This window comes from Mus caroli, unplaced genomic scaffold, assembly GCF_978045245.1.
Source record: "Mus caroli unplaced genomic scaffold, Mus_caroli_1 scaffold_13, whole genome shotgun sequence".
Classification (NCBI taxonomy): Eukaryota; Metazoa; Chordata; class Mammalia; order Rodentia; family Muridae; genus Mus; species Mus caroli.
The window spans coordinates 90149070-90176878 of NW_028227268.1; the positions used below are offsets into that span (position 1 = coordinate 90149070).

The window sequence follows — 27809 nt, forward strand, 5'->3', positions numbered from 1 at the left end:
CAAGTGACATTTAAAATGTTGCCATGTTGATGATGGGCAGAGACACTGCACTGGTGAGCTGAGGGCCACCAAATGAAGACCTCAGGGGTGCATGATGAGCCTCTATATTGGCTCAGTTAACCCTGGGCCTTTGCTCTACTTCAGTGGTCTTAACCTATGGGTCACTACCCCTTTGACAAACCTCTATCTCTAAAAATATTTACCTTATAATTCATAACAGCAAAACTACAGTTAGGAAGCAGCAACAAAATAATTTTATGGATGGGGGTCACTGCAGCATAAGGAACTGTAGGGTCATAGCATTCAGAAGACTGAGAACCACTGCTCTACTGGGTTTATCCAGTTATCCTGTTGGGTAGGAGTGGGCCACCAAAAGCTCCCATAGAACCCCAGGCACAGAGAGGCTTGGGTTTCAGTTCTGTAGCTCTTCAGCCCATGACTCAAGGCCCTCACCCACCTGCTCCTCTGTTTCCCTTATATCTGTAAAGTGGGATAATGCGAAGCCCCTCCTCAGGGTTAGTGAGAACTAACTAAGACTTATTATAGAGAGAGAGGCCAACACCCGGCAGATAATTGAGTGATTATAATTGCCTGGTCAGTATGCCATGTTGTCACGTGCTAGAGAAATTGAGGAAAAGGCGTGTTCCTTGGATGAGTGACCGTGGGTACTCCAGCCTGTTGTATGCCTGGCCTGTTGGTAGTGCAGGCTTGAACTTAGGCCCACATATCTTATTCCCCATTCAGGTAGCATGGCTTTGGGCAAGACTCTGAACCTCTTGGAGTCACTGATTCCTCCTCACTTATAAACAGGGATTGATTATACAAGTCCTAAGGCTTTGCATGGAGACACTCACTTGTAATTGGACATTGGGGAGACTGAGGCAGGATGGTGAGTCAGCTTGGGGTATATAGGGAGATCCTATTTCAAAGGTCAAAACGACTACCACAGACTCCTTAGGCATTCCCCAGGCTCACTATTAGGAATAATGAAGGTCATAGCTTGGGCCACATATTCAGTAGACACTCAAATATGGCACTGTTCTTTACTAGTCGATCATTTATGGCATACCTCCTGTATGTCTGCTTCCCAACGGGGTTTGCTCATCAAGGTTTCGGCTTACCCGTAGTGTACTATCCGAGGAGCTCCCCAGCACTTTGGCTTGCTTCCTTCCCCTGCCTCTCACTTGGCTTGGAATCTCTTGGCACTAGTCTACTGTCTTTGACCAACTGCATTCTTTGCTGGAATTCACGGGGATAGGAAAGAGTCTGGGGTCAGCTCCCAGCCCACTGATCACAACCTGTCTGGGGGCACTCACTGGCTGTATGATAAAGAGGATGGATTGGCCGCTCTGTCCTCATCATTTAATGGAGCACCAGGATACAGGTTTGCCCCTGGGGTTGCTTGGAGGGGGACTATGGTCCCTGGGGAAACCCTTGGCATAGAACCAGGCTCTTTGCCGATGTTAAGATGAATGAGAGCCCCAGCTCTCAGCTGTGGTACCTTGAGGCCTGCTTGTCCACCAGCCAGCTTGCACTTATTCCTAGAAATGGAGGGGAGGGCATATCCCTGCTGCAGGTTCTTGGGTACTGGCTAGACCTTCTTCAGTTCAGTAAGCAAAGGGCTTGGGGGGTCTGGAAGTGGACTTGACTTCCTGTGCCCACTGCCCCAATGCCAGGTACAGGGCTCCTAAGGGTTCATACCTGTATCTCAGTCCACAAGGAATGGGAACTGAGAGATGATGCTGGAGAGCAGAGCTTGAAGGACAATGACTTCTATGATGAAGGAGCCTGAGATTGGACCTGGGTCAGAACAGTCGGCAGATGAAGAGCATGCCGTGAACCTGCAGGTGACGTGTGCGGCTTGTGCACGTGTTTGTGAGGTTTTGGAGGCACTTGGAACAAGCTACCTGGAACAGCCTTGCCTGTTCAATGTGAACCTGTTGTGTTTGCTGGAGTATCACACCCAATAATGGGCTGATGGAAGAGGTCCTCATGGGCACCAAACACCAGGAAAAAAGCTTGTTTGTCATCTGGGCTTGATGGCTACCTGGTCCTCAGGGAGATAGAGTGGTGTTGAGATGCTGGCAGGGAGGAGGAGAAGGGAGAAAGACCTCGGTCCACACAGGCTCTGTCCCTATCCAGGCTATGTCCAGGATTGAGTAACTGCTCCATATTGACAATCTGTATGGAGATGGCTGATGTATGGGGAGAGGGAGGCTGGACCTTGGGCCCAGCCCCCATTCAGCAGTACCCCACCCATGCTGATGGCTTGGCGCTGCCAATCAATACATTGATAGCCCTGGGAGCTTAATGGACAGGCTGGGGGTGGGGAAAGGCCCTCTGTGGCCTCACTTTCTATCCAGGCTGCAGTGGGTGTGGGGAGCATGAGAGGAGAGGCCAATAAGCCTGAACTGTGAAGAGGATGGGGCAGGGAAGGGACTGTGGGGGGGGGGGCGTACCTTGATCCCCTTCGTACGAAGCAGGGCAATTGGAGGAAACAAATGCTTCAGAGCTGAATATGTTCAGACCTTGGCTCTGTGCACCCCAGCAAGTCCCTTGTCCTCTCTTCACCTCCCTGTGTCACTGGGAACACGGGGATGGTATAGTTTATATTTGCTCAGGCTGGGTGAGGAAGAAAGAAACTGATGGCCCCTGGTCAGTGTTTAGTGTATGTCTGGCAATTCAGTGCCAATGTGAGTTCTACTCTTGACATAACTGGCAGCTGACTCGGGTCCAGGCTACCCTTGAGGAGGCATTTGGAGCACTGCCTTCTGAAGTGGAGGAGGCTGACTTTACTGGGGTTCACTCTTAGATGGCCTGAAGTCTTGAGTTTGAACCTAGAATTTGGGAGAGCTCTAAAAGCCCTGTCTCCTGCTACTGCTTGAAGCCTGTGAGGTTTCCTCCTTGGGACCAGGGAGAGCCTTCACTCCCAGGCAGGGAACCTGGAGATGGGCATGGATATCGTGAGGCTTCAAGAGTCTGGGGGTAGGTGAGGCAGATCAATGGGACTCCATTTTCTCTTTTGCACAAGGCTCTAACCTCTTCATGGATGGCATTCCTCCCCTTCATCAGCGCATCCGTGGGTTCTGATCCAGCTCCCATCCCAAGTGCAGCTCTGTCCTTTTCCTTGCATGGTACATGTTTAGATCTTCCAGGGATGGCTACCCCAGGCACAAGCACCGAGACAGTAGATCTTATAGCCTAGATACTAACACGGGTGGGTAGCAGATGCAGCATGATACATTGGTCAAAGAATGCCACGGAATTTCACCATACTGCTTACTCATGACAGCTCTGAACTAGAAACAGGCTTGAATCTAGAATTTCCAATTTAATATTTTGGGTCCCTCGTTGTCCAGGTATAGCTGAAACCAAGGATTCAGGGACAGTGGTGGGAAGGAGGTGGTGAGAGTAAGGAAAAATGGTTGTAGATGGCAGGGAGTAGGCAGGGAGCTTGAACTCTAGATGCAGGGGTAGTTGAGTTTCAGTCTTGAGTCCTCTCCTCTCTAACTCTGAGACTTAGGACAAATGATGTGACCTCCCCCAAGCTCCACTTTCCTCAACTTGAACATGGGGATGATAATTGTTCCTGCTTCTGACATCACCCTGGTGATTATATAAGTCACCTCTGGTGGGTATTTAGAAAACGTGGCTGTTGAGCTGGAGAGACAGATCAGTGAATAAAGTGTTCTCTATGCAAGTGTGAGGACCTGAGTTCAAATCTCCACAAGGCACATAAAGTTGCACTCCTATGACAGCACAGGAGGTGGACTAGGAGGGTATCAGGAGCTCATGGGCCAGATAGCCTGGTGTATATAGCAGAGAACAATAACAGAAAGAGAGACCCTGCCTCAAGAGGTAAGAGGCAAGAACTGACACCCAAGGTTGTCCTCTGACTTCCACACATGCACCTTAGCATATACCTTCCCTCCCCCAAATATGCACACATGTACATACACAAAGATTAAAAGCCCCATAGCTATATTTATAAAGCAAGACTTAAAAAGAAAGAATGTAATGGCTGTGGTCACCAATGTAATTTTTCCCAAGGTAAATGCTATAAACAATTCCCATTTTGCAGACAAGAAAACTGAGGGTAAAGAGATCAAGTAAGTCAGCTGTTGTGGGTGGAACCAGGTAACCTGTAGGTTGAACAGTGCTACTTATGATCCTCTTGTCAGAGGTTCGTATGGGTGAGCTGCACCCTGGATGGAGACCTGAGGGAGATGCTAATGTGGCATGAGGAGAAAGGGGATGTTCTCAAGCATGCTCCTCAGAGCCAGGGGAAGCCTCGAAGGAAGCACAACTGGGTGGTGGGTGGCAGGGATTCCTGTGGGATGCCTTGATTGGCCTCTGGAAGCTGACAGAAATGCTTTTCATTACTGGTCAGATTATCAATAAGATGAAGGGCAGTAGACTTGGAGTACAGGCAGGAGCTGGATTCTGGAAGACTCTGGATAGTGTGCTTGGAGAGTTGGGGCCTGGCAAGTTTCTGAATAGGCAGGGACCCCCTCCCCTGAACTGAGAACACTCTAGATGAAGACAGGATGCAGGCAGAGCTCTGCCTGTGGGCTCTCTCTGCTGAGTGAGCACCCTGTTGACGTTCCTAGGTAGAGGCTTTGGGAGACCCAAAGGATCAGAATGAGATCCAAGCCTATAGTGCCCTTGTTGCTCATGCACAGCTCCTTGATTGGGGAGCAAATATTTCCACTGGAGCCCAATCTTTAGGGCGAGGGAAAGAGCGGGACTGGGAGAACTTAGAGTCTTAAGCTGCATGGATACGATCAGTCGTCGACTATGGAGGCTCCTCTTTGACCGGGGATCACCTGTGAGTGTGGCATTGAGGGAGGAGGGGCCACACTGTCTATGCATCAGGTCTTCTTGCTCTCTACAGTGTGTTGTGGCTTTTGTTCATCTTGAAGCTTTTCCACGCCTCTGATCATTGTGCACTTGGACGGATGTCAGGCGGACAGACTGCTCTTAGGCACCCTAGCCCAGACAGCTGTCATTCACTCAGATAGAAAGCAGGGACAGTGACTCTCCCAGACAAGCTTGCACTACAGGGCTCTGGTAGCAGAGCTTGGAATTCAATGTACCCATACCCAACCCTATGGTTCTTAGGGTTGGGATGGTCTCAATGTTCAACTTAGGAAATGAGCTCTCTCTGGCTCCCTGATATTCCATAGCTCTGGAAGCTGATGGGGCTAGAACAGGGCCACGTCTAGGGTCTTCTTAGCAGGGTGCCTAGAGGGAAGCAACGTGTAACCCCCATAGCATGGCATTTCTTGTTTCTGTCTATGGGGCACTTAAGCTGTTTGGATGGGAAGGGACGGAATGGTTGCTGGATAATTCCTTATTCCTGGTCAGTCACTGCTGGTAAGCACCACTGGTTTTTCCTGTGGACAAGCTGATGCCCAGGGGTGAGCCTGATTATCAGAACTCTGGGGACAATAGCATGTTCCTGATCCTACCCTGTGAGGTAATGTCAGGAGAGGGTCTCTCAAGCAGGCTTCTAATGGCAGGTAGAAAGGGCTAGTGCCCTGAGCCCACCAGAGGTTTCAATAGGCAGTCCAAGGTATCCATTCCATCCTTTCTAGAAGAGGGGCCCCATCTCTGGCAGAGACCCTAGGGATTGACCTGGTTAGAGGATGGCTTAAGTGGTGAAAGCTAGGCAAGATGGATTGTACCCCCATATCCTGGTGCAGGGCCACCCAATAGACCTTTCTGACCCTGGGTCACTCTACTGCTTCTGTCCAGTGGGCAAGGGAGAAAATCATTACTAGAGGCCAGCTTGAGGGGCAGGGAATGCCCTCTGGGGACTGGGGGTGAGGAGATTGGCTTGACCTCTAGTCAATAGGGTCTCCTGTGAGAGGAGGGGTGTTGGAAGACAGGAATACTTTGCCTACTTTCTGGGGGAGGGAACAGGACTAAACCAGCTCCAGGAATCGTTCTAGAAGGGTCAGTGGCCCCAAGTGTGGAGTCTTCCAGAAAAATGCCCTCCGGGTGTGGGCCTCCAGGATGCTGGGCCCTTTTCTCCCTAGGTGCCAGGATGGGAGGAAAGGTAGTCCCCAGTACTGTGGGCTGGCCATCGTGAGGAAGTGGAAGGAGGCACACAGTGGTGAGGTAGCTGCAGAATGGAAGTCTGTGAAGCTGCATTTCTGCTTAGCTGAGCTTCCCTTGGAGTCTGGTGTTTGCTCAGATGTGGAAAGTATCTCCATGTTGCCTTTTGGATTTAGTCTTTGTAGCAACCCCTGAGGTGGATGCTGTCTTCAAGTTCATGGTGAAGAAACAGGCACAGAGAGACCCACAGTCAAGGCTGAGAGGGATACTTGGGCAGCCAGGGTCAAGAGAGCTCTAGTGAAGGTCAGGTGGGCAACTCTTCTGAGATGGGGTCTTGTGTGCTAGCATTGTGTGTCAGGCTTGGTGAGTCCACAGAACAAACCCAGAACCCTACCCATGGTTCAGGACCTGTTCCTGTTTATAACGTGGGATGGATGTTATAAACCAGTTAACTAGCAGGCACAGGTGAACATAACTCAGTGCTTAATGGCCTGACAAAACTTTGTCTGTCATGTGCTGCTGGCCCTGCACGCTCTGGCTTTCATGGTGCCACCAGTGTATTCAGATCAGACAGACAAAAACTGAGTTAGGTAGATGGTATCTTGAATCACATATGCTAGAAAGAATCTCAAAGCAGGGTGGAGGCATAGAGAGAGGCAGGGTTAGGGCAACCCAAGGAGGCCTGTTTGAGGTAACACTTGAGGAAAATCTGAGTGTAGAGAACTGAGAAAGAGCATCAGAATAGAAGTGAGAGCACGTGCAAAGGGCTTGGGGTTGATGTGTACTAAGTATTAGGAAGGTTCCAAAGCCTTAAGGAAGGTGGTATGGCTGGCATGGAAGTAACAGGAGGAGAAGGAGGAGGAGAAAGAGGAGTAGGAGAAATAGAAGGAGAAAGAGAAAGAGGAGGAGGAGGAGGAGAAATAGAAAGAGGAAGAGGAGGAGGAGAAGGGAAGCACCAGGGGCTACCAGTCGGGTCTGGAAGCCCCAACCTCTGTTTGAGTGTGAGAAAGTCCTGAGGAGTGTGGACAGGGAGGATTCTATGGGAGGGCTTTGTTTGGTGGGTGAATGTGTTATTAGCAGGGCAAAAATGGAGCAGGCTGAGCAGGAGATGGGTGCATACCGTTCAGATGGGCAGCTGTATTCTCGGTGAGGGATAGGAATGGTGAATGTGGATACAACCTAAGAGGCTTCCTAGATTACCCGCTGATGAGGACTAAATGACTAGAGGTCCACGGAGTTAGCATGGGGGATACAGACTGGAGCTCGGGATATAGACCAGTCCCATGGTATGCGCGTGAGGGATCCCTATGGAGATCCTGGGGAGGTGGCATGCTGCCCTCTAGCCCAGTGGCAGAACTTAAGATGGCTCATCCTGTCCCTTCCCTGCTATGTGTCCCTCTGACCACAGCTCAGTGGATGTTGGGTCCCTTCCTGGTTGCTCAGGCACTCCTTGCAGTCCCAGATGTCATTGGGATAGGGGCCTCTGTCTCAAAAGGGAAACTGAGGCAGAGCATCCTGCATGTTGAGGTCTCAGAAGACAGCATATGTGGGCAAGTGAGGAGAGCTCTATACCCAGGCTTGAGTCTCAGCTTTATGGTTTCCCAGCTGCCTCAGTTGCCTTGTCTGTAAAATGGTGCCTGCCCGTAGGTAGTGCAGAGGAGAGACAAGGCTGACTTACCGTCTTCCCTCCCCTTGCATAGGTGTTGGCAGCCGAGGAGAATGTGGACTTCCGCATCCACGTGGAGAACCAGACGCGGGCTCGAGATGATGTGAGTCGGAAGCAGCTGCGCTTGTACCAGCTCTATAGCAGGACCAGTGGGAAGCACATTCAAGTCCTGGGCCGTAGGATCAGTGCCCGTGGCGAGGACGGGGACAAGTATGGTATGTGTCAGATCCAACCCATACCCTTTGCCCACACTCTCCCCTGCCTTGGAGAGCTCTCATTCAAATCCCCAGCTCTGTATTTACTGGATGCATGTTCTTGGACCCAGCATCAGCCCTCCTGAGCTTAATTTATCAGTCTATAAAATGGGGAGGCAGTAGTGACTCCTTAAGAAGCTCACTGGGGATATTAAGATGTGAATAAGAAGTGTCCCCTTACATGATGGCTTGGGTGGGAATGCCCAAAAATGAGTGGCTGCATCTTGCAACCATAGTCCTTCCCCAACCTCCCCCAGCCCCACTCCATCCCTCAGCCCATGTTCAGCTACTTAGAGGAGTAGAAGGCTCTGGTCATGTTCTCTGGATGCTCTGGGGGTCATCTTCATGAATGTGTATGGGAGTGTGCATGTGTGTGTATGAAAATGTACGTGTGTGTTTAATCTTGAACTTGTACACCCACAAGACGTGGGTGTATATAACAGCTTGGGCCATGGGCTTGGTGCCCTTCTGTTGATTCAGGAGCAGCTCAGTCCTCCTGGAGGGTTGAGGGACCTTCTACTGCAGAGGCTCATGTAAGGGACACTGGGATTCTTTCTCTTCCCAAGCCTCAGCTCCTGAAAGCCCTGGGCAGTGAACAGAGCAGACATGATTCCACCTTGTCAGATCTTTGGAGAGGATTCAGCCAAGACAGATGCTGGGCAAACCCTAAACACGCAGATATTTTAATTAAAATTGCTAGACAGGAAAGGCTCCGCACTACCAGGAGGCCTTCTGGTCCTTGCCCATCTCTGGGATGCACCCGTCCCCAGCCTCCTACCACTTTGGGCCCAGGTTCCAGAGGTAGTGGCTGGGGGCAGGGTCGTGCATGTGTGGTGAGCCTGGCAGCCTCGTCTTGCTGGGATGGTGCCCTGTCAGCCCTGCCCGTTGCCATCAGGTCATGACAACAAGACAAATAATTTCTTGGACCTTTTATCTTGGACACCATTTATTTTCCCACAGCCCCAGGGCAGGACTGACCTCATGGTAGGGCCCTGAGTGAGGCAGCTGCACCACACTGGGGGCTGGGCCAGGCTGGGTAGCATGGGCTGGGTCCCAGGCCCCGGCACCTCCAGGCCAGCTGCCTCCTCCTCGGCTTCCTGCACAGCTATTCTTTATAGTTCCTCTCCTTTTCTCCCCTTCCTGTCTCATGCCCCTTTCCATCTTTGTTTTGGTCCATCTCTGTTCCTCCCTCCCCATGGTCCCTGCTCTTCCTTGCTCTGACCACAGTGTCCCTCCTCACAGGTCCTCTGACTCTTGTTGGGGACACCCCCAGATGCTGGGCTGTGCAGGGCAGACCCAGGTGGTAGTTTTCCCTGGGACCCTCTGCCCAGTGCTGCCAGGGAAGGGGCAGCTGGCTGGCCAGGCGGGAGGAGGTGCCCTCCTGGGGTGTCCCCAGAGCTGACTCTGGCCCCTCCAGGCTGGAGAGTACAGAGAGGGGGGTCAGACTTTGGTTGAGCCATCTGTCCACACCCTGGGATGGGAGGCAGGGGCTGGGGAGGGAGCTGAGTCCCAAAGAAGCTCACCCTCATTTCAGAGGCTGCTACTGGCCTGCTGCTGACTTTCTCTGCTTCAACTGAGCCTCTCTGCAGTCTTCTAGTACTTTGCCACCGTCTCTGTCCCCATTTCTCATCTGTACAGTTCCAGGTTTAGATGAGCTGTTTACACGTGTGAGGGTCTCTGAGAGACTCTGGCTCTTTTCAAGATGTCCTCAGGGATTCATGGGGTTGACTGTTGTCTGAGCTCCTGCGGTTCTGACCAGCACCCAGGAAGCCTGCTTTGAGTTTCATGAACTAGCCTGGCTTGCTGTTCTTCTGTCTTCTCAAATTCTTGGTCTTTATCCTCTCTCTCAAGGAACATGTTTATATGATCTTCCAACCCCCCAATACCCAGGGCAGCATGGGGCCTTGCGGGCTGTCACTGTTCCATTTGAATGTCCTATTAGAAACGCAGATGAGGCTGGGAGCTCCCATCTGTGAGCCCTGGGAGAGGAAGTGAGACAATGGAGCCCGCCGAGGCTTCCAATCTAGATGATCAATACAAATATTATTGGGAGGGTGATTTATGTGACTATGTAGGGCAGGAGGATGGGCCGTTTCTCTGCACTGGGAACTGCCTTGCTGGGGGAGGGGTGGTGGGATGCAGGGGCTTCGGAACCTGCTCTGTCTTCTCAGGGCTGGGCCAGGGCACTCAGAGACTTGTGATTCCCACTTGACTACACAGCCTTGTGTCATCTGCTGAACCCGAAGTACCACAGATGCCAAGTGGACACCTGGAATCCTCAGAGCTGGGTCTGTTGCTCAAAGCTGGCTTCTGCTGGGTATAGGATCCCTGGTCTTTAGACCCTCTGATCTTGTTGCTTCTTTATGCTCATACTTTCTGGAAGATGGTTTGAGCCAAGAGTAAGATTCTTTGGGTCGGCTAGTGTGGTTGAGGCTACAGGCCCCTCTTACTGTCCTGAGTCTCTGAGTCTAATCCCATGGTCCATCTTCTGCCCACTAGTCCAAAATGCCACTCTATTGCTCAGAGACTCATGTCACTTAGAACCCAGGCTCTTGGGTCAGGCAGAGGCCTGGGATGGTTCTGCTCACTAGATGCTCCCATCCCTCCACAATCTCAGGCTGTACCACCTCTTCTTGTACACTGTGCTCCATCAGGCGTGGTGCCGGTCTTGGTCAGGCTAAGCGCCTTTCATCTAAAGGCCTAGGATGCTTTCCACCTACACAGTCCTGAGACCCAGCTCCTCACTTCACTGTCCTCTCACCAGGGCTCCAGTCTCTGCCCCTCTACTGCTGTGCCTTTCTCTTACAGTTTGACACCATTATGAACTTCCCCGCTCAGTCTCAGGAGAGGCTGAGCCTCTGGGGTTATGTGTGCTGCCCCATACCCAGGACACAGAGCCAGCCACAGAGATGTGATCAGGATGGCTTGAATGCAAGGACACCTCCAGGGTCCACCTAATACTGGGGACAAAGTAGTTAGCCCAGGACCTTAGAGCAAAAGGCTTATTCCATACTTAAGGGCTCCAGGCCCAGTGCTCAGGAAGGCCCCTCTCCCTTCCTTCCATCTGTTTGGCCTTGAGAATACCAAAATGAACAGACCTGGCTTTCCTAGGAGCCCTCTGAATGGGGTCTTTGCACCTCAGCTTAAGCATCCTATCCTCTGTCCTTGCCTCTGTCCCCAGGGAACGGTGGCCACCCACGTCTTGTGAATCTTGTGTTAAAGGGCTGTGTTAGAGCTGTTGTCAGGATTCAATAAAGCCTCTGATCAATCCTATTGATTTTTCTCTTCCTCTCTTCCTTTCTGGTAAGTCTATGTGGCCTAGAAACATCCTCAGGGACTTATGAGAAAGGGGACTCTGAGCACTTGAGCATCTGTATATAACAGCAACAGGCTAATGGCTCCAGAAAGGACATGTCACCTAGGCCACCTTCAGAGGGAAGAGAGAGAGAACTGGGTAGGTGACTTGACCTCTTGGTGTTTTTGGTGATAAGGACATTTCCTCATGGGAAGATGTTGTCTGGAGAGCAGCCAACAGCTCCCTGGTGTGGGAATATGTCAGCTGGTCCCTCGGGCTCTTCTGCACAGTGCTTTGCCCAGCCTTTCCCTGGTGTGTGTGTGTGTGTGTGTGTGTGTGTGTGTGTGTGCGCGTGTACACACACACACACACCTACTTGTGCTCTGAACCCATCCTGGGGATCTCCCTGGTACAAGGAGCTCTAACCCACCCTGGCTTTGTTCTCTGATTTGCCTATGATGAAAGCAAGCTCCCAAGTCCCTCTGACTCTATTTTCTGTATCTCCCCCTACCATTTCCCACCGTTCAAACTCACAATCTAAAAGCAGAGGCCTTGAGTAAGCATTTGGTAAGGCCAGCTGGGGACCTACATTTCAACGTCAGTCCATCCATAGGGCCACTTGTCCCTTCTTGCCATGAGGCCCATGTCTTCCCTCACTCTGCCCATACAGCTTTCTCTCCACCCTCTGCCCCGCCTTCTTGGAGGGTTTTGGGAGAAAACTTCTTTCCTTTCCTTTACTGTCTATGGCCTTAGCCAAGCCCTGGGAACCCCCATGGGTTTCCCTAATCTCTCCATGTTGACTCCAGGAGTCCTCCTCAAGGTGGCCTGGGGCTCCTCCCCTTTCAAGGGGGCCTGGAAGTGGCACTGGGAAAAGGTTGAGCCACTTGCTGAATTCTGTCCTAGGAAAGCAAGGCCAGAGAGACAAGTCCTACCACCACAGCCAGGGTTCATTCACCCCCGGAAAAGGTCCCAAGTGGGAAAAGGGAAGGGTGAAGTGGGCAGATTCAGACCAAGACTTTGTGGCCAGCTTGCCTGAGTTTGATTGTAGCCCCATGTGCATGCTGTTGGAGCTCAGTTTGTACACCTGTGAGATGGGGACAATGACATCAGTGCTGACCATTATAGGATGATTGCAAAGGTTAAATGATATAGTGCCATGGTCCAGCACATCCCAAGCCTGACAGAAAGGCAGAAGAAGAGGAGGCCCCAGAGTCATTTATTCCTGGCCCATGACTTCCCTTGTTAGACAGCAAGGAGTTTTCTCTCTGTCACTGTGGCTGGGGATGGGTGGGTAGTAGTCTAAAGTCCTGACAAGACCTAGCCGGGTAAGGAGTCATAGCAGGAAGGAATGGAGTGAGGACGGACATTGAGTCAGAGCCTGATTAAACTTGTCATCACCAACTATGTGCTCTGCAACACGTCCAGTCACCATCCTGAATCTTTGTCTAGCTCTTGAATCATGTTGGTCACTACCTACATCACAAGGTTTCTGTGCACTTATCATAATTTAATTAGTGGCCATTTACTATGAGCCAGGTCTGGGCTGAGGTTACAGAAAAGCAAGATTCCATCACTTACTCCAGGAGTCAGGAGAGCTGTCCTGTCTTCATGGAGATTACCTGCACAATAGAAAGGACAACACATCGTGTTAGCTTGCTATTATTGTAACAAAGTATCTGAGGCGATCAAATTAAAAAGAAGTAAGATCTATTTTGACTCAGGTTTGAAGACGTGGTCCATGATTGGCTAGTCCCCTTGCTCCTGGGTTTGTGGCAAGGCAAAATGTCCTGGCTTGGGTGTGTGATAGAGGAGGGTAAACTCATAATGGCTGGGAAGCAGAAAGAGAGAGAGAGACAGAGACAGAGACAGAGAAACAGAGACAGACAGAGAGACAGAGACAGACAGAGAGACAGACAGAGAGATGAGCACCTTGTGATGCTGTAGGCAGATAACTAAGTCTCCCACACATGGGCCTTGAGGAAACATTTAAGATCCAAACAATAGAAATGAACAGTTTTAGAGTGATGGAGTGGTGGAATGTTGGGCTGGAGAGACAGCTCCGTGGTTAAGAGCATGGTTGCTCTTCCAGAGGACTCTGGGTTCAATTCCCAACACCTACATAGGGGGTCACAAATGTCTGTAGCTCTAGTTCCAGGGAGGTCTAACAACCTCACACAGGCACAACAATGCACAGAAAAATAAAATGCTAGAGTGCTGGAATGTGGTGTGGGGGACTGAGTGTGCTGGGTTGGAGAAGGTGGTACTAACATCAGATAGTATAGACATGGAAGGCATCTGTTGTAGTCACTCTTCCATTGCTGTGTAGACACACCATGACCAAGGCAACTCTTTAAAAGAAAGCATTTAACTGGGAGCTGGCTTACAATTTCAGAGGTTTAGTTCATTATCATCATGGCAGCAGACATGGCAGGCATGGTGTTGAGAAGTAGTTGAGAGCTACATCCTGATCTTTTGAGAAGGAGCAATACAGTGTCTGGGCCTGGTGTGAGCTTTTAAAACCTCAAAACCAGTCCCCAATGACACACTTCCTCCAACATCTACTCTAACAAGGCCACAGCTCCCAATCCTTCTAATCCTTTCAAAGGCACTCCCTGGAGACTAATCATTGAAATGCATGAGCCCATGGGCCATTCTTGTTCAAACCACAGCATCTCCAAGGAGATGATGTTTGGCTACCTGGAAGATAAGGTTTGGACAAAGCAACCTCTAGATAGAAGGGAGAGCAAGCACTAAGGTCCCTAAGCAGTAACTAGGTGTGTCAGAGTGATGGGAAGGGAGTCAGTGTGCTTCGGGAGGTTGGGGAGAAGTCTAGGGAGATGGGACAGGAGGAAGGAGGGATGGAGGAAGAGGGGATGGAGGAAGGAGTTACAGGAGGAAGAAGGGACAAGAGGAAGGAGGGATGGAGGAAGGAGGGATGGAGGAAGGAGGGGTGGAGGAAGGAGGGACAGGAGGAAGGAGGGGTGGAGGAAGGAGGTACAGGAGGAAGGAGGGACAGGAGAAAGGAGGGGTGGAAGAAGGAGGGACAGGAGGAAGGAGAGGTGGAGGAAGGAGGGATGGAGGAAGGAGGCAGATGATGTGGATCCCCATGAAGAGTTTGAATTTTCTCTAAGTACTCTGGGAAACCCTGGGATGTTTTGCAGCAGGGAAGAGAGATGTAATTGTGCGTGTCTGCGTCTATGGGTAGCCAGAGGTCAACATTGCTCTCTATCTTTAATTTTGAGCAAGAGTCTCTCACTAAACCTGGAAATCACAGATCAGCTAGATCATCTGGCCAGTGAGCTTGTGAAGTCAGTGAATCTGCCTGTCTCTGCAGGTCCAAGGATCTAAACTCAGGTACTCACGCTGCACAGTGGGTACTTTACTGACTGAAGCATCTAAGATTTTTTTTTTTTTTTTTTTTTTTTTTGGTTTTTCGAGACAGGGTTTCTCTGTGTAGCCCTGGCTGTCCTGGCACTCACTTTGTAGACCAGGCTGGCCTCGAACTCAGAAATCCACCTGCCTCTGCCTCCCAAGTGCTGGGATTAAAGGCGTGCGCCACCACGCCCGGCGCATCTAAGATTTTTAAAGGATGCTTTAGGCTGGTGTGTGGAGGGAACACTGGTAGGGGCAAGAGTGGTGGAGGGAGATGGCTGTTGAGCTGTACAGGGGGGAGGGGTGGCCAGATAATGTCATCCCCTGGGCCAGCTGTAGTCCCTGACAATGGAACTGAACCAAGATGAGGCTTCTGGCTCCTGAGAGCTGCATCTTTGGAGTTTGGCTCTCAGAAGGGAGTGGGGAAGATGAGGAGAACCAGGAAGGGCTCTGGAGCAAACCTAGCTTGGGTGGAGTCTCTCTCTGTTCCTTTTTCTCTCCTGCTGTGGCTGCTGCTGGTCTATTACTCCCCAAAGACTTTACATAATTCTGGCCTGGCTCCCTCATTATGTCACTCTCTGAGTGGAGTCTAGGTCATTCTCCTGAATGCTGTGGTCAGGATGGGTAGGAAGACCAGACTGCTAGTGGCTAGGCTCAGACCCTCCTCAGGCTGGATGGGTGTGGCCAGGCCTTTGGAGGGTGGAGTTGAACTGAAGCCCTAGACTCTGCCCCAGATCCTCTGGATATCTACACCCACCCTGCGGATGCAGTTTGAGGGGGAATGTGGTGTCCAAGGTCCTTGCTGCTGAGAGGTGAAACAATGTTAGGAGTGGCTTTGAGAGCCAGCCAACCCTGTAGTTAGTCCCTCTGCTGGGCTGTTGGTGGGTATCTATCTCACTTGCTTACCCTAGGGAATGAGGGCTAGAGTAGCTTACTTCGTGTATGTGGGGGCGGGGTTTTAATTGTAGGGAGGCGGGGCTTTTAATTGTATGGAGGAGGATCCTCCTTACTGGATGTGTCCTTAGAGGATGTGCTGAGAGGAGGCGGATAGAGCAGCCTCCCTTACTTGGGTGGTGGTATCCTGGGCCCTATCCTCAGTACTTCCTCCTTTAATGACTGTCTTCCTACTCCCAGTAGAGCCTGGCCTTCTCCCAGGCTTGGCTTCATCCAGGATTCCAGAACTGAATAGAACAGGGTTGAGCTTGATGCCTGCTTGCACCAGGGACGAAGCTGAGGCTCAGAGAGGGGTGTGATGCTCCATTCAGGGTTCAACTCACACAGTGTGGGATAGTAACAGATCTGTGGGGACTCTCAGATGCTCTGTCTGGGGTGGGATTCCTGGACTTGAAGAAGTTTTAACTGGTTCGGAGCAAGGGGCTGGGCCTCAGGAAGTAGGCTACTGTGGGCTTGGCGCCTGGGCTCCCTTTTCTTCCAGGAAAGGTTCCACTTTGTAGCTTTTAGGAACTTAAAATGAAGGTTAGTTTCCCCTCTGGACCTCTAGAGCGGGGCGCTCTCATGCTACAGGCCTCCCAGGCCCTGTTGAAGGTCAGGACCATTCTCATTTCACTGATGAAGATCCTGTGGCTCAAGGTCACACAGAAGTCAGTGAAGTAGAGCCCAGGGGTCAAGTCCGTATTCAGGCATAGCAGACTCTTACCTTCCCTGTATACACTTAGTCTCATAGAGGCTTCTAGAACTTTCTCACTATCGGAGGTCTGAGTTCTGCCAGGAGATGGTAGAGCAGTCTGGGCAGCTGCTGTGACATTCCTCCTGGGGATCCAAGGACAAGGTTTTGAGCGAGGGTAAGCAGAGTAAAAGGGTAAGCAGCAAGCCCTTGGTCACGTTCTAACTCAGTGTTTCCTGGGGGTAGCGGGAGGCGGAAAGAAGAATGTGCCCCGCCTTCCTCCCAGAATTACAAAATTCTTGTTAGGTCTTTAAATTTTATGTAAATTCTTTTTTTAAGGTGGGAATCATATTTTAATTAGAAGTGGTGTCAAAGGAGGGCTAGATTAATTATAGAAATCCTGAGTTCCAGGTGGTTCCAATTTTCACAGCAGGGCACCAGGGCCTATATTTGTAAATGTTTTTTTTTTATTAAAATCATACCTAGTGTATTTTAGGGGCACTGAGGTACACTCCTTGTGGCTCCAAGGATACTGTACTTAGGAATTTGAGGTTATGATTTTGTTATGGAGAAGCAAGTCCCCTGTCACTGAAATGAAACTTTTGTAGCTGGGGGGTGGAGGGGGGCGTTGGGGGGGGGGTAGGTGCTGGAAGTGAAGGTCACAGCCGAAGAAAACAGCCATGGGGGAGGGGAATGGAAATGGAGGACAGGTCCAGGGTTCAAGACCAGAGTGAGACATCACTTGGGTCACACTGAATCCTATAGGGGAAACCTAGATTGGTCAAAGGAAGGAGGTCAATGGTGTCTTTGTCTGTTAGGGGTTCAGGGGAGCAGATCTGGACAATGGCATCCTGATTCAGAGGCGTGGATGGGCTCCAGTCCTGGGTGGGGAGAACTGGGTCATGAGCAGACCTCTGTGCTCTTGAAAATTAGTTACCCATCACTTTTGATGGCCTCAGTCAGGGGGGAGAGAGATTCTGAACATGGACTCTTTACCAGGGGCATAACACCATCACCTCCGTGTCTTCCTGTGTCAAGTAGCCAGGCCAAAGGTGCTAAAAGTGCATTAGTAGGGGCACCAGATGTTTGCCCTGGGGGAAAAGGACATCTGACCTAACTTTTGAAGGAAACAGCATGAGGCCCTAAAGGCTGCGTGTGCGCGTACCCGTGTGTGTGTGTGTGTGTGTGTGTGTGTGTGTGTGTGTGTGTGTCCACATGCAAGTGTACCCTTGGTTACTTCTGTGGGTATTCTGAATGACTGTTGGTCCCACTTGGGGAGTGGAATGGAGAGCCAAGAGATGTATGAGGGGGAAGGGCCACAGACAGAGCTCCCCTCAGACTGGATCATAGGAAAGAGGAGGTAGTTTCCCTCACCCTATCCAGGGTCAGAGCGCTCTCATGGGATCTGCCAGAATCCTCCCTCATGCTTGACTTTGGGGAAATAAGGGGCCAGGGGTCTGGTCAAGGAGCACATTGCTGGTTTAGACTATACCATTGCCTCTGGTTAAAAAGCTTATCTTATTCTTCTTCTGCCTTTCGAAGCCCAGCTCCTAGTGGAGACAGATACCTTCGGGAGTCAAGTCCGGATCAAGGGCAAGGAGACAGAATTCTACCTGTGTATGAACCGAAAAGGCAAGCTCGTGGGGAAGGTGAGTGGTGACGTCCTGGGCTCTTGGGGTCCGATTCAACCAGATCTGGAAACCCGGCAAAGCACACCCAGGGCTCTGTTGGTCTTACTTGGAACCCAGGTGTGGTGTGTATCTAGGTGGGAGAGAGCATCACCCGATGGCCTCTCTTCCTGTTACCATGGTTTTTGTTTTGGTCCCTGAAGTAATCAGGTCTATTTATGGTTGCCACTTGGAGCCAAGAGCCCTGGGTTCTGATGGGGAAGGATGTGGAATTCTGGGACAGCCAGCTCATGTGCTCTTGATGTCTGGGAACAGGGAACTTGCAGCCCAAGGGCTGTGACTTGAGGGATCATCATAATACTCACCAGGGGTTCCCAGCATCAGCTGCAGCCACCCCTGCCCGCCTGCCCCACCCTCCCGCCCGCCCGCTGTGCCTCCTCCAGCTCCGAAAGCAGTCGCCCCTCAGCTGGGCCCGCGGTTCTAGCAGTTCAGGAAGATTTTATTACTTTGGAACAGGCCAGAAAGCTGCATGTGACACAGTAGTGTATGTTAGTATGTGCACATACATGTGTGTGTGCATGTGTGTGCTTGTGTTTGCATACATGTGCATGCATATGTGTGCATTTGTGTGTATGTACACTCACTTGCCGGGCTTGGATACTCCCTGAAGGCTGCCTTTCATCTCTTTATATCCTCATGTGCTTGTTCATGAAGGTACTGAGTACCTTTCTCCCAAAGGGTCAAGAGGAACTTGTCACTCACCGTAGCTCTATTGCTAAGTCATCTCTCTGTCCTCTGATCTTTGTAAGGACTCTCTCTGCTTCTATACTGAACCGAGAGTGAAGTCAGTTGGGACAGGTGGCATGGGAAATGGGCTGCTGCTTAGGAACTTGTGCTGGGAAAATTGATTTCATTATACTCAAGATACCGGGAGAATGGTCAGTCCTGTTGAAGTGGTATTTGATTTCTTGAGCCTTTAGCTCTGCTCTTTGGTCCCTTATCTCTGGGTTGAGGACCAAGGAAATGTCACATAAATAATAACTGCTCCCTTTAATTGAGCACCTACTATCTCCCAGGCATTGGGCAAAAATATAACTGCTGATAATTTTGACGGGTTGGCACCACTACCATTCCCATTTCACAGGTGGCAAAGCTGAGGGTTGGCCACATTCCTGGGCGCTTGTCCCACATCCCATACTAGAGCTAGGCGGGATTCAAAGCCGGGTTTGGAAGGGACAGATTCCAGCCACACACCCATACCAACCCAAACTGCAAAATAATAGTAATCCGCAGAGCGTCGGATGCCTAGGAGTGGTTTCAATTAGTGATTCACTTTCCGCCGTCGCAGGCCGGTCGGCGAGGGGGTCCCTCGGCGGCTGGGACGGCGGGCAGGGGCGGGTGTCTGGTCCCCTGGCCTGGCCCGTCCCCGTCTTGGCCAGCAGTTTCCTGCGGCGGCTGCCCAGCCCCGCGTCAGGCGCTTTGTTCTCCTGCCCGCCTGGGCCTCCTCCCAGACCAACCTGCTTTGAGTTTGAGACTCGCTTTTCCCCTTTGCTCCCTCTGTGCTCTGTGCCCCCCGCGCGAAGTCCGGTGCCGCCTAGTGCCGCCTCCTGCCTGCGCTCTTCCCGGTATCCTGACCCCCAGGAGTGCCATCGCGGGGTCAGGAGAGCGCCCAGTCCCCTCTGGCTGCAGCCCCCGCCGCCTCCTGCCGGCTGGCCGCTGAGTCACCGCTTCCAAGGGAGCCGGCTCCGATTTCCTGCCCCCTTGCCCTCTCTCCCGTCATTAATATTGGTGACGGTTCAGCTGGCTCAAGGCACAGCAGCGAAGCGGGCCCTATCCCCTGCCTCCACCTCTGCACCCTCCTTCCAGCCCAGCTGCCTTGGCCACCCTTCTGGACACAGAGGCTTGGTGGCCCCCATCCCTGTGCTGGGTGGGGTGGGAATCATGCTTTTGGTAGGCTGTCGGTGGCCCCTCCCTGCTCACCCAGACTGTGTGGGGAGTCCCCTTTTTGATGGCTGGGTGTGCCTCTCCTATACAACCTGGGCTTACCCCTCAGCTCTTTCCACATATTGCTGCCCCAACCTTCATTGCCTGCTTGGGAAGCTTCAGGCTCCAAGGATCTATCTTCTCTTCCTCTCTGGACCAGTTTACGGCTCAGTTTGAGTTCTCTGTGCTGCTCACACCATCTCCAAGATGTGAACTTAGGGCTTCAAGCATGAGCCATTCCAGCCCTACCCTGCTCTCTCCATGGACCCTTCTTCTTGGCTCACCTTCAGTGGTCTCTAGATTTAGCTAGCCCCTAGCTAGCTCACTGTCCTCCCTCAGCTGTCTATGCCCCACCCCCACCCTCCAGACCCCACTTGCTCACCTGGATGTCATTCCATGTCCTCAGGTCTGCACTCTCCTCCCAGTCAGGAGCTCAAGAAGAACCTGAGGTGTGCAAAAGCAACAGAGGACCCAGACTGGCTCTTGCTCTCTGAGCCTCCTGTAGGACCGATGCCAGGGGGATTGATACCTTGTCTCAGTCTCACTGAACCTTGGGACTTTGTCTGTAAGGGAGACTCATGCTAGCATTTAAGCAGGCTCTGCCTGACTGTCTCTTCCTCCTTCCCCTGTGGAGACAGGTTTATTTTACTTTATTTTATTTATTTTTTGAGACATGGTCTCCTCCAGCCAAGGCTATTCTGGGCCTCTGGAATTCCCTATGTAGCCAAGGAGGACCGTAGGCTCCTGACCCTCCTCCCTCTACCTCCTGAGTGCAGAGACTGGGGGCATGTCCAACACCCCTGATGCGTGTGGTGCTAAGAATGCACCCAGAGTTCTGTGCGTGTCAAGTAGGCACTATATGGACTGAGCTACACCCCCAGCCTGAAGACAGGACTTGACATTACTTCTGCACCCATGGCGACTCTGACCCCTGCTGCCTTCGATGGAATACCTTAGCAGGTATTTCCTCTTTCCTGGTTAAAGGTGCCAGCCTCGAACATCCCTGGCCAGTGCTCTTTGGGCCCTGACAACAGCTATTTCAGATGCACTAGCCATTGACGGGAGCCATTCATTCCCTCTATCTGTCTTGGAGCCCTGCATGCTCTGGTGGCCTGCTCCCAGCCACTTCTCTCAACCATATCCACTTGGCCAGAAGGTAGCACAGTCCAGAAAGAGTTCCTGAGCATCTATCATATGCTAATCAGAACCTCCTCGTCTGTCCCTTCCTGTCCTTATGGGAGCAATGGAGCTGCAGAGTCTTTCAGGGCAGGTGGTTAAGACGATTTTAATTACAAGTTATGGAAAACTCAATGTTTTCAGCAGAAGGGGATCTCCCCCCCCCAAAAAAAGAGCTAAAAACCATCTCTCTAGGTTTTAGGTGAGGTGTGATCTAGTGATGACATCAGGATTCAGGTCACATGGAAGGACTGTGACTCTCTTAGGAAGTAAGGAGGTAGGAGGTGGGAGTGGGGGGGGGGACTGATTTCCATTAACTTCCAAGGTTCTGGAGTGATCTAGGTTGCTCTCTAAAAAACTGATACCCCTGCTTGTCTTGACCAGCAGAGTCAGAAGTTCTGAGTTGGGCCCCAGCATTGATTTTTTAAAAAAATGTAATTGTAGGTGAATTAAGGTCATAGAAGGAGCTAGAAACAGAGACAAGGGTCAAACTCAGGTGCACTCTTAGCCTTTCTGGCTGCGACCATGTTGGAGACTCTGCTCATCATAGGATCCACCACTGGTCCCCAAGAGCCCCTCTATGTTTTGGGGTGTTGGGATCAGCCCAGAGCCTTCTGAAGTAAAGGTAGATATGTACTGAGCCTGCGTGCTCTGTGCTACATTGTTGCACACCCAACTTTTACTTTGTGCCCAGTTATTTCTTATCCACAGTGACTATGCGGGAGGTGAGGAGTTTTGGGGGAGGGGTACCACTCACCCCACCTCCTCTCTGCTCCCCACAGAACTGGACATGAGACAAGTGTGTTGGGGGCCATTTTCCAGTACCAGGACCTTGGGCAAGCCCATTTGTCTCTTTTAGCTGTTTCCATTTGTCTCTTTTAGCTGTAGAGTTGTTCTCAGTCAAGTAAGGTGAAATGACATAACAGACACGGGAATGTCTGACCTGTGGTCAGCAATCAGTAAATACTGAATGAATGAATAGGGAGACCAAGTTGGGATAAGTCGAGGAGTTGGTAGCCAGAGATTTCCAGAGATGGAGTGTGTAGACCTGGAAAATTCTAACCACAAATGTTCAGTATATGTCTACATTTACTTCAGAGGGCTGGGAAGCTGGGATCTGGACTGGTTCTGACATCCGAGGACACAGAGGTCTTGGGACCCAGTGGTGAAGCCTACTATGAGCAGAGATTCTCCGCCATGAACTCAGTCAGAAAAGCTTCAAGGCTAACAGAGGGCTGCACCTGAGTTTGACTACTGCCTCTTGAGAGAATGGAAGGAACTGCCCAGAGAGAGAACAGGCAGTCATAGGATACTTCCTAGCAGTGGCAGTAACAGAGCTAAGCTTTGAAGGACAGACAGAATAGTGTTGTCTAGCTTTTGTTCAGGTTGCTTTCACTCATGAAGAGTTGGATGAGGAACTTCTAGACCTTTCCAAGAGAGAGAGAGAGAGAGAGAGAGAGAATGAGAGAGAGAGAGAGAGAGAGAGAGAGAGAGAGAGAGAGAGAGAGAGCCAGAGCTTAGAGGTCTCTCACCTCAACCTGCCTTACACATGTTTTCTGCCTTCCTTTCTAATGGTCTAAGTGCACTGTCTACCCAGGCTGTCCTTTGGGTATCATGTATGTCTTGAACCTGCCTCTGTCCTCCAGCCGTCTGGAAAGACTGCATTTCCCAGCCTTTTTCTGCAGAGTTCAGCATTCTGTCTGCAGGGAGTAAGCTTGCCCTCCTCTCAAAGGTAAATGTCCCTGGAAGCCCGGGCCAGCTTTCCACTTCAAACAAAAGGCTGGAACCCACACCTCAGTCTCCACACATAGCCAGACCGCTGGGCTTCCAACTTGGCTGGGCAGCAGTCCGGAACGAGGAGTGGGCCCGGCCTAAATTTGGAGATGTTCGCTGGAAACTTGTGCTGCTAGGTCAGCCCGTCCAACTCTGTGTTTCCCACTCTCTCCCATCTAGCAATCACTGTTGAAGAAGGAGGCTGCAAGCCGTCTCTTATTGTCTTTTGATCAGGGCAGTCCCAACAGAGCCACCTGCTCTTGAGGAACAACCTGGAGAGGTTCCCCCAGCCCCAACCCCCTTGTGTCAGACTCCTTTCCAAGAGTCATTCCTTGTGGGTCTCTGTGACGCAGAAGACGTTGTATTCTTTTGCCTGGTGAAGAATCTGAGGTTTGGAGCAAGGGATTGGCCAGCCTGAGGTCACAGGATGTGCCAGAGTTCATTTGGCTCTTGGCTCCAGAGTCAGTGCCCTTTGCCCTGCATATCTAGTCTCCCAAGACATCTGCTTCACAACCTGAGACCGCACAGTCCCCTTACACACGCTGCCTGTGGAGTTTGGCTATGCTACCTCTTATTTTTGAAGGCTCCTGGCTTGCTTCATACCAAGTATTAAAGCGTGCCACATCCCACACTGAGTGTAGTTTGTGTTGAACTGTGTCGCAGAAGAGTTGAGTAGCTGACCGAATGTCAGTTTTTGGGCAGATCTGCCAGGACCTGTTTCTCTTACAAATGATAGATTAAAACGTCAGCTGAGTTAAAGGAAATGAGACATCGTTGGCCCATATGGTGGTGAGGTAACGTGAACTGCAGATGCAGCTGGATCCAGAGCCCAAGTGATGTGACCAGGGCTTGGTTGTGTCTTTCATTCCCCAGCTTGGCTTGGCTTGGCTTTCTCGGGACTGGCATCACTGCGCAGCAGGATTTCCCTTCGTGTTGGTAAAATGGCTGCCCTCATTTCAGCCTTACAAATACCTCGAGTTTAAACCCATTTTCTTTTTTGTTTGTTTTGTTTTGGGCACTGGCAGTCGGACCCACATAGCACACTGATTGGTGAGCTTGGGTCACATGTCTGGGAGGGGCTACTATTTGATTGGCTAGATCTAGCTCAAGTAGGGATGATGCAGAACATACTAAGGATGAAGTGGATTTCTCAAGACAGTGGAACTCTGCTTCCTGGGCGGAGGATGGAAGAAGTTATAGGGACCCAAAATAGAAGACTCTGTGCATATCAGGAAGTAGAGGTTAGACCTGGTCTGCTATGCTGTCCCAGCTTGCCCTGTTCCAAGTACCCTGTGCCCTTTCCACAGAACTTCGCTCTTCCAATTTCTTTTTCCTTTTATTTTCTCTTCTTGGCAAAGGCTCCCCACTGGACTCTGGCTGGACTTCTGAATCTTCTCCTAGGCCTAGCTCCACAATGCTTGTGAAGTGCAATTTAAGTAGAACTCTCCTTGGTATCTGATCACCCACTATGTCCACCAGGCATACCCGCTCGTGCCTGTCTTCATGCCCTTCCCCTGGCGCTTCCGTCTTGTGCCTTCCCTGTCTGTGGCTGCAGAGTACATTTGCTGATGCTGTGAGGTTGGGAGCTGAGCAAAGCCTTCCTAGATCTGGTGGGGGGCGGGATACCTGGGTACCCAGTCATCACTGTGGTTGTCAGTAATGCTTGCTGTGGCACACTTCACCAGGATCTCTCTTTCTCTCTCTCTTGCAGCCTGATGGTACTAGCAAGGAGTGCGTGTTCATTGAAAAGGTTCTGGAAAACAACTACACGGCCCTGATGTCTGCCAAGTACTCTGGCTGGTACGTGGGCTTCACCAAGAAGGGGCGGCCTCGCAAGGGTCCCAAGACCCGCGAGAACCAGCAAGATGTACACTTCATGAAGCGTTACCCCAAGGGACAGGCCGAGCTGCAGAAGCCCTTCAAGTACACCACAGTCACCAAGCGATCCAGGCGGATCCGCCCCACTCACCCCGGCTAGGTCCGGCCACACTCACCCCCCCAGAGAACTACATCAGAGGAATATTTTTACATGAAAAATAAGGAAGAATCTCTATTTTTGTACATTGTGTTTAAAAGAAGACAAAAACTGAACCTAAAGTCTTGGGGGGAGGGGCGATAGGATTCCACTGTTGACCTGAACCCCATGACAAAGGACTCACACAAGGGGACCGCTGTCAACCCACAGGTGCTTGCCTCTCTCTAGGAGGTGACAATTCAAAACTCATCCCCAGAGGAGGACTTGAACGAGGAAACTGCGAGAAACCAAAGTCCTTTCCCCCCCCCAAAGGTTCTGAAAGCAAACAAAACAAAAACAAAAACAAAAACAACAAAAAAAAGGAAAGTAGTGCCCCACCCCCACCCCTCTCCCTGCCCTAGACTCCAACAAGAATCGCTCTCTGGTTTGCAGTCATTTATTTATTGTCCACTGCAAGCTGTCCCGCGACACCGCGCAGGGAAGGCGCCCTTGAGAATTCTCCGCGCCTCGACCTTCCGACGACAGACGCCCTCGTCCAATCATGGTGGCCTGCCTTGCCCGCAGTTCTGGAGGATGCTGCTGTGGACCTTCCGTGACTCACGTGACCTAGTACACCAATGATAAGGGAATATTTTAAAACCAGCTATATTATATATATTATATATATAAGCTATTTATTTCACCTCTCTGTATATTGCAGTCTCATGAACCAAGTATTACTGCCTCAACAATTAAGAACAACCCACAAATTATTTAAAAAAACAAAACAAAACAAAAAACAACAACAAAACTGGTGAAGAGTGTGGTGGCTGGGGACTGGGTTCCCGCAGGGCAGTTTTTTGTGCTTCTTTCCTCTTGGTGTTTGTGTGATGGCTGGGGCCATTATCATTCATTTGCTCTTCATTCAACACGGTAGCTGTGTGCTGGGGCACACTATTCTTTTTTTTTTTTTAATTATATATTTACTTTGGGACACACTATTCTAAGTATTGAACAGGCAACTCAGAGCATATGAGAACCTCAGAGAAATTAGGTTTCCATTGTCCCTGCTAGAGCAATAGACTCAACCATTTGTTCATAAGCCTTTAGAGTCTGGGCCCACAGGGAACTTCACCCTTAGTGATTCAGATCTAGTGCTTCATGTATGTGTTTATCCACTCACTCTTGCTAAGGGCTGGGAATCCATCACAATCTATGAGTTCCACAGTGTTTGGTCAAGCCGAGGCTGGAGCTTTGACCTCAGTTCCATCCCTGAGTTTCCTATGCCAAGAATAAGGGTTAATGCCTTGGTGACTTGTGAGGACCCCTTCTTCCAGGGTGACTCCAGGGCTTTGTCTGGAAGTAGACAAGGCTCCTGGGAGCCCTTTTCCTGGGGCACGGCATGGGACATGTGACGTGTGCAGACACCCCCTTTCTATCTTCTGCCTTCAGGATAACTGTCTCTGGAAAGTGAGGGGGGACCCTGAACCTCTGTTTTGTCACCCTCTCCTCCTGCAGAGACTGGCTGGAGGGGTCCCACATTGGGAGAGGATTTGGAAGGGAAGTCTTCTGGCCCTGGAAGGCTTTGGGTGGCTTCTGAAAGCTTGCCCTGAACTCTGGACAAGCAAATCTGCATTGAGATCTGCCCCTCACCCTCTCATGCCACCCCTACTTCCCCCCCGCCCTGTCATCTAAAGTTCTGTAGTTGTCCTATTTCTAGATGATGTACTGAGGCTAAGAAACAAAACTGCTTGGCCAAGATCATTAATAAGACAGAAGCAGGGCAGGCATCTTGCCAGCCCATGGCCTCCTTCCACACTTGATAGATCGATACTCCCAGGTTCAACAAATCACCAATTTGCCCAAGGCCTCAGTGAAAACCCCAGTGTGTGGGGCTAGGAGTTACTAGGGAAGCATTTGGCAGGCCACATGGAAGAAAAAGAGGGAAAGGGTGAAAGGCCTAGAGTCCTCTGATCCCCTCAAGGGTGTACCGCTGGGGCCTCCCATAAGCCTCTGCCATTTTCTAGTAATACTCCCCCCGCCCTGCCCCCAGCCCCAAACTTAACATATGACTTTTTGGGAGACCCAATCCAAACCTCACCCTTCTGTCCCTGTCCCCTCCCTCTATTCTTTTATTGTCTTGAAAACAACCACAAGAAATGGATGCCTGGAACCATAATTCAGTCATGCGTTCACCCATTCATTCAACCAGCTAAGACTCTTGGCTGGCTGCTGCTGTCCCAGAACTTGGTCACAGCAGTGAGCTGAGCAGTCTCCTCGGGCTCCTCGAGGAAATGGCTCATGATTAAAAGAGTTTGCTGGGATAAGCGTGGTGATCTGAGTTCAGATCTCCAGCACTCAAATAAAAGCCGGGCACAGCAGCACCCAGGAAGGGGACACAGGCAAACCAGGTCCAAGGAAAGGACTGTCTCAAAAAGTAAGGTGTGGAGTGATAGAGGAGGACCTGACTCTGATCTCTGGCCTCCATATAAACACACACAGGTGTGTGCACCTGCATATATAACATCCATGTGTAGCACACACAGCACACATGAGTGTGAACTATGGCATTAGGCATTGGGGAACCATAGAGAAGAATGGAGAAGGGGTGAGGGACAGAGTGGGGTGTTATTTCAGATTAGGCAGGTGGGGCCTCTGGGAGGGATTTGAGCAGGCCGGAAGGGCAGAAGGTGCGTATCCACACCAAAGGGAAGAGCATTTCTGGCAGAGGGAAAGGGGGACGTGAAACCATGAGCCCTGTCACGGAATCAGAAGGGACTTGGGGTCAAGAAGACTAACGGAGTCAGGCTCTAGAGGCAGCCAGACTCGGGCTCCCGTTCCTGTTTGGGCTGAGACAGGCAAGGGACTTTTGCTTCAAAGAGGAGAATGGCAGACTTAAGGCTGCCCTAGAGCAACCTGGGCTCCCATCGACTCTGACTGCCCAACAATAGGATCCCTGAGAAGGCTCAGACCTCCAAGCTGCACTGCTTGGTCCCCAGGCTGCACTGCTTCTATTCCCGGGGC

At 51.0% G+C, this 27809-nt stretch overlaps 1 protein-coding gene across 1 annotated transcript in view; it reads left to right on the plus strand.

The window, feature by feature from the left end:
- Fgf18 (fibroblast growth factor 18) overlaps nucleotides 1-25504 on the plus strand; it is a 31091-nt gene extending 5587 nt beyond the window's left edge. The window contains exons 3-5 of the mRNA XM_021177853.2: nucleotides 7761-7941; nucleotides 17814-17920; nucleotides 24543-25504. Coding sequence (XP_021033512.1) covers nucleotides 7761-7941; nucleotides 17814-17920; nucleotides 24543-24809 — 555 coding nt within the window. The 3' untranslated portion in view covers nucleotides 24810-25504. The remainder of the gene's footprint in view (nucleotides 1-7760; nucleotides 7942-17813; nucleotides 17921-24542) is intronic.
- The last annotated feature ends 2305 nt before the right edge of the window (nucleotides 25505-27809 follow it).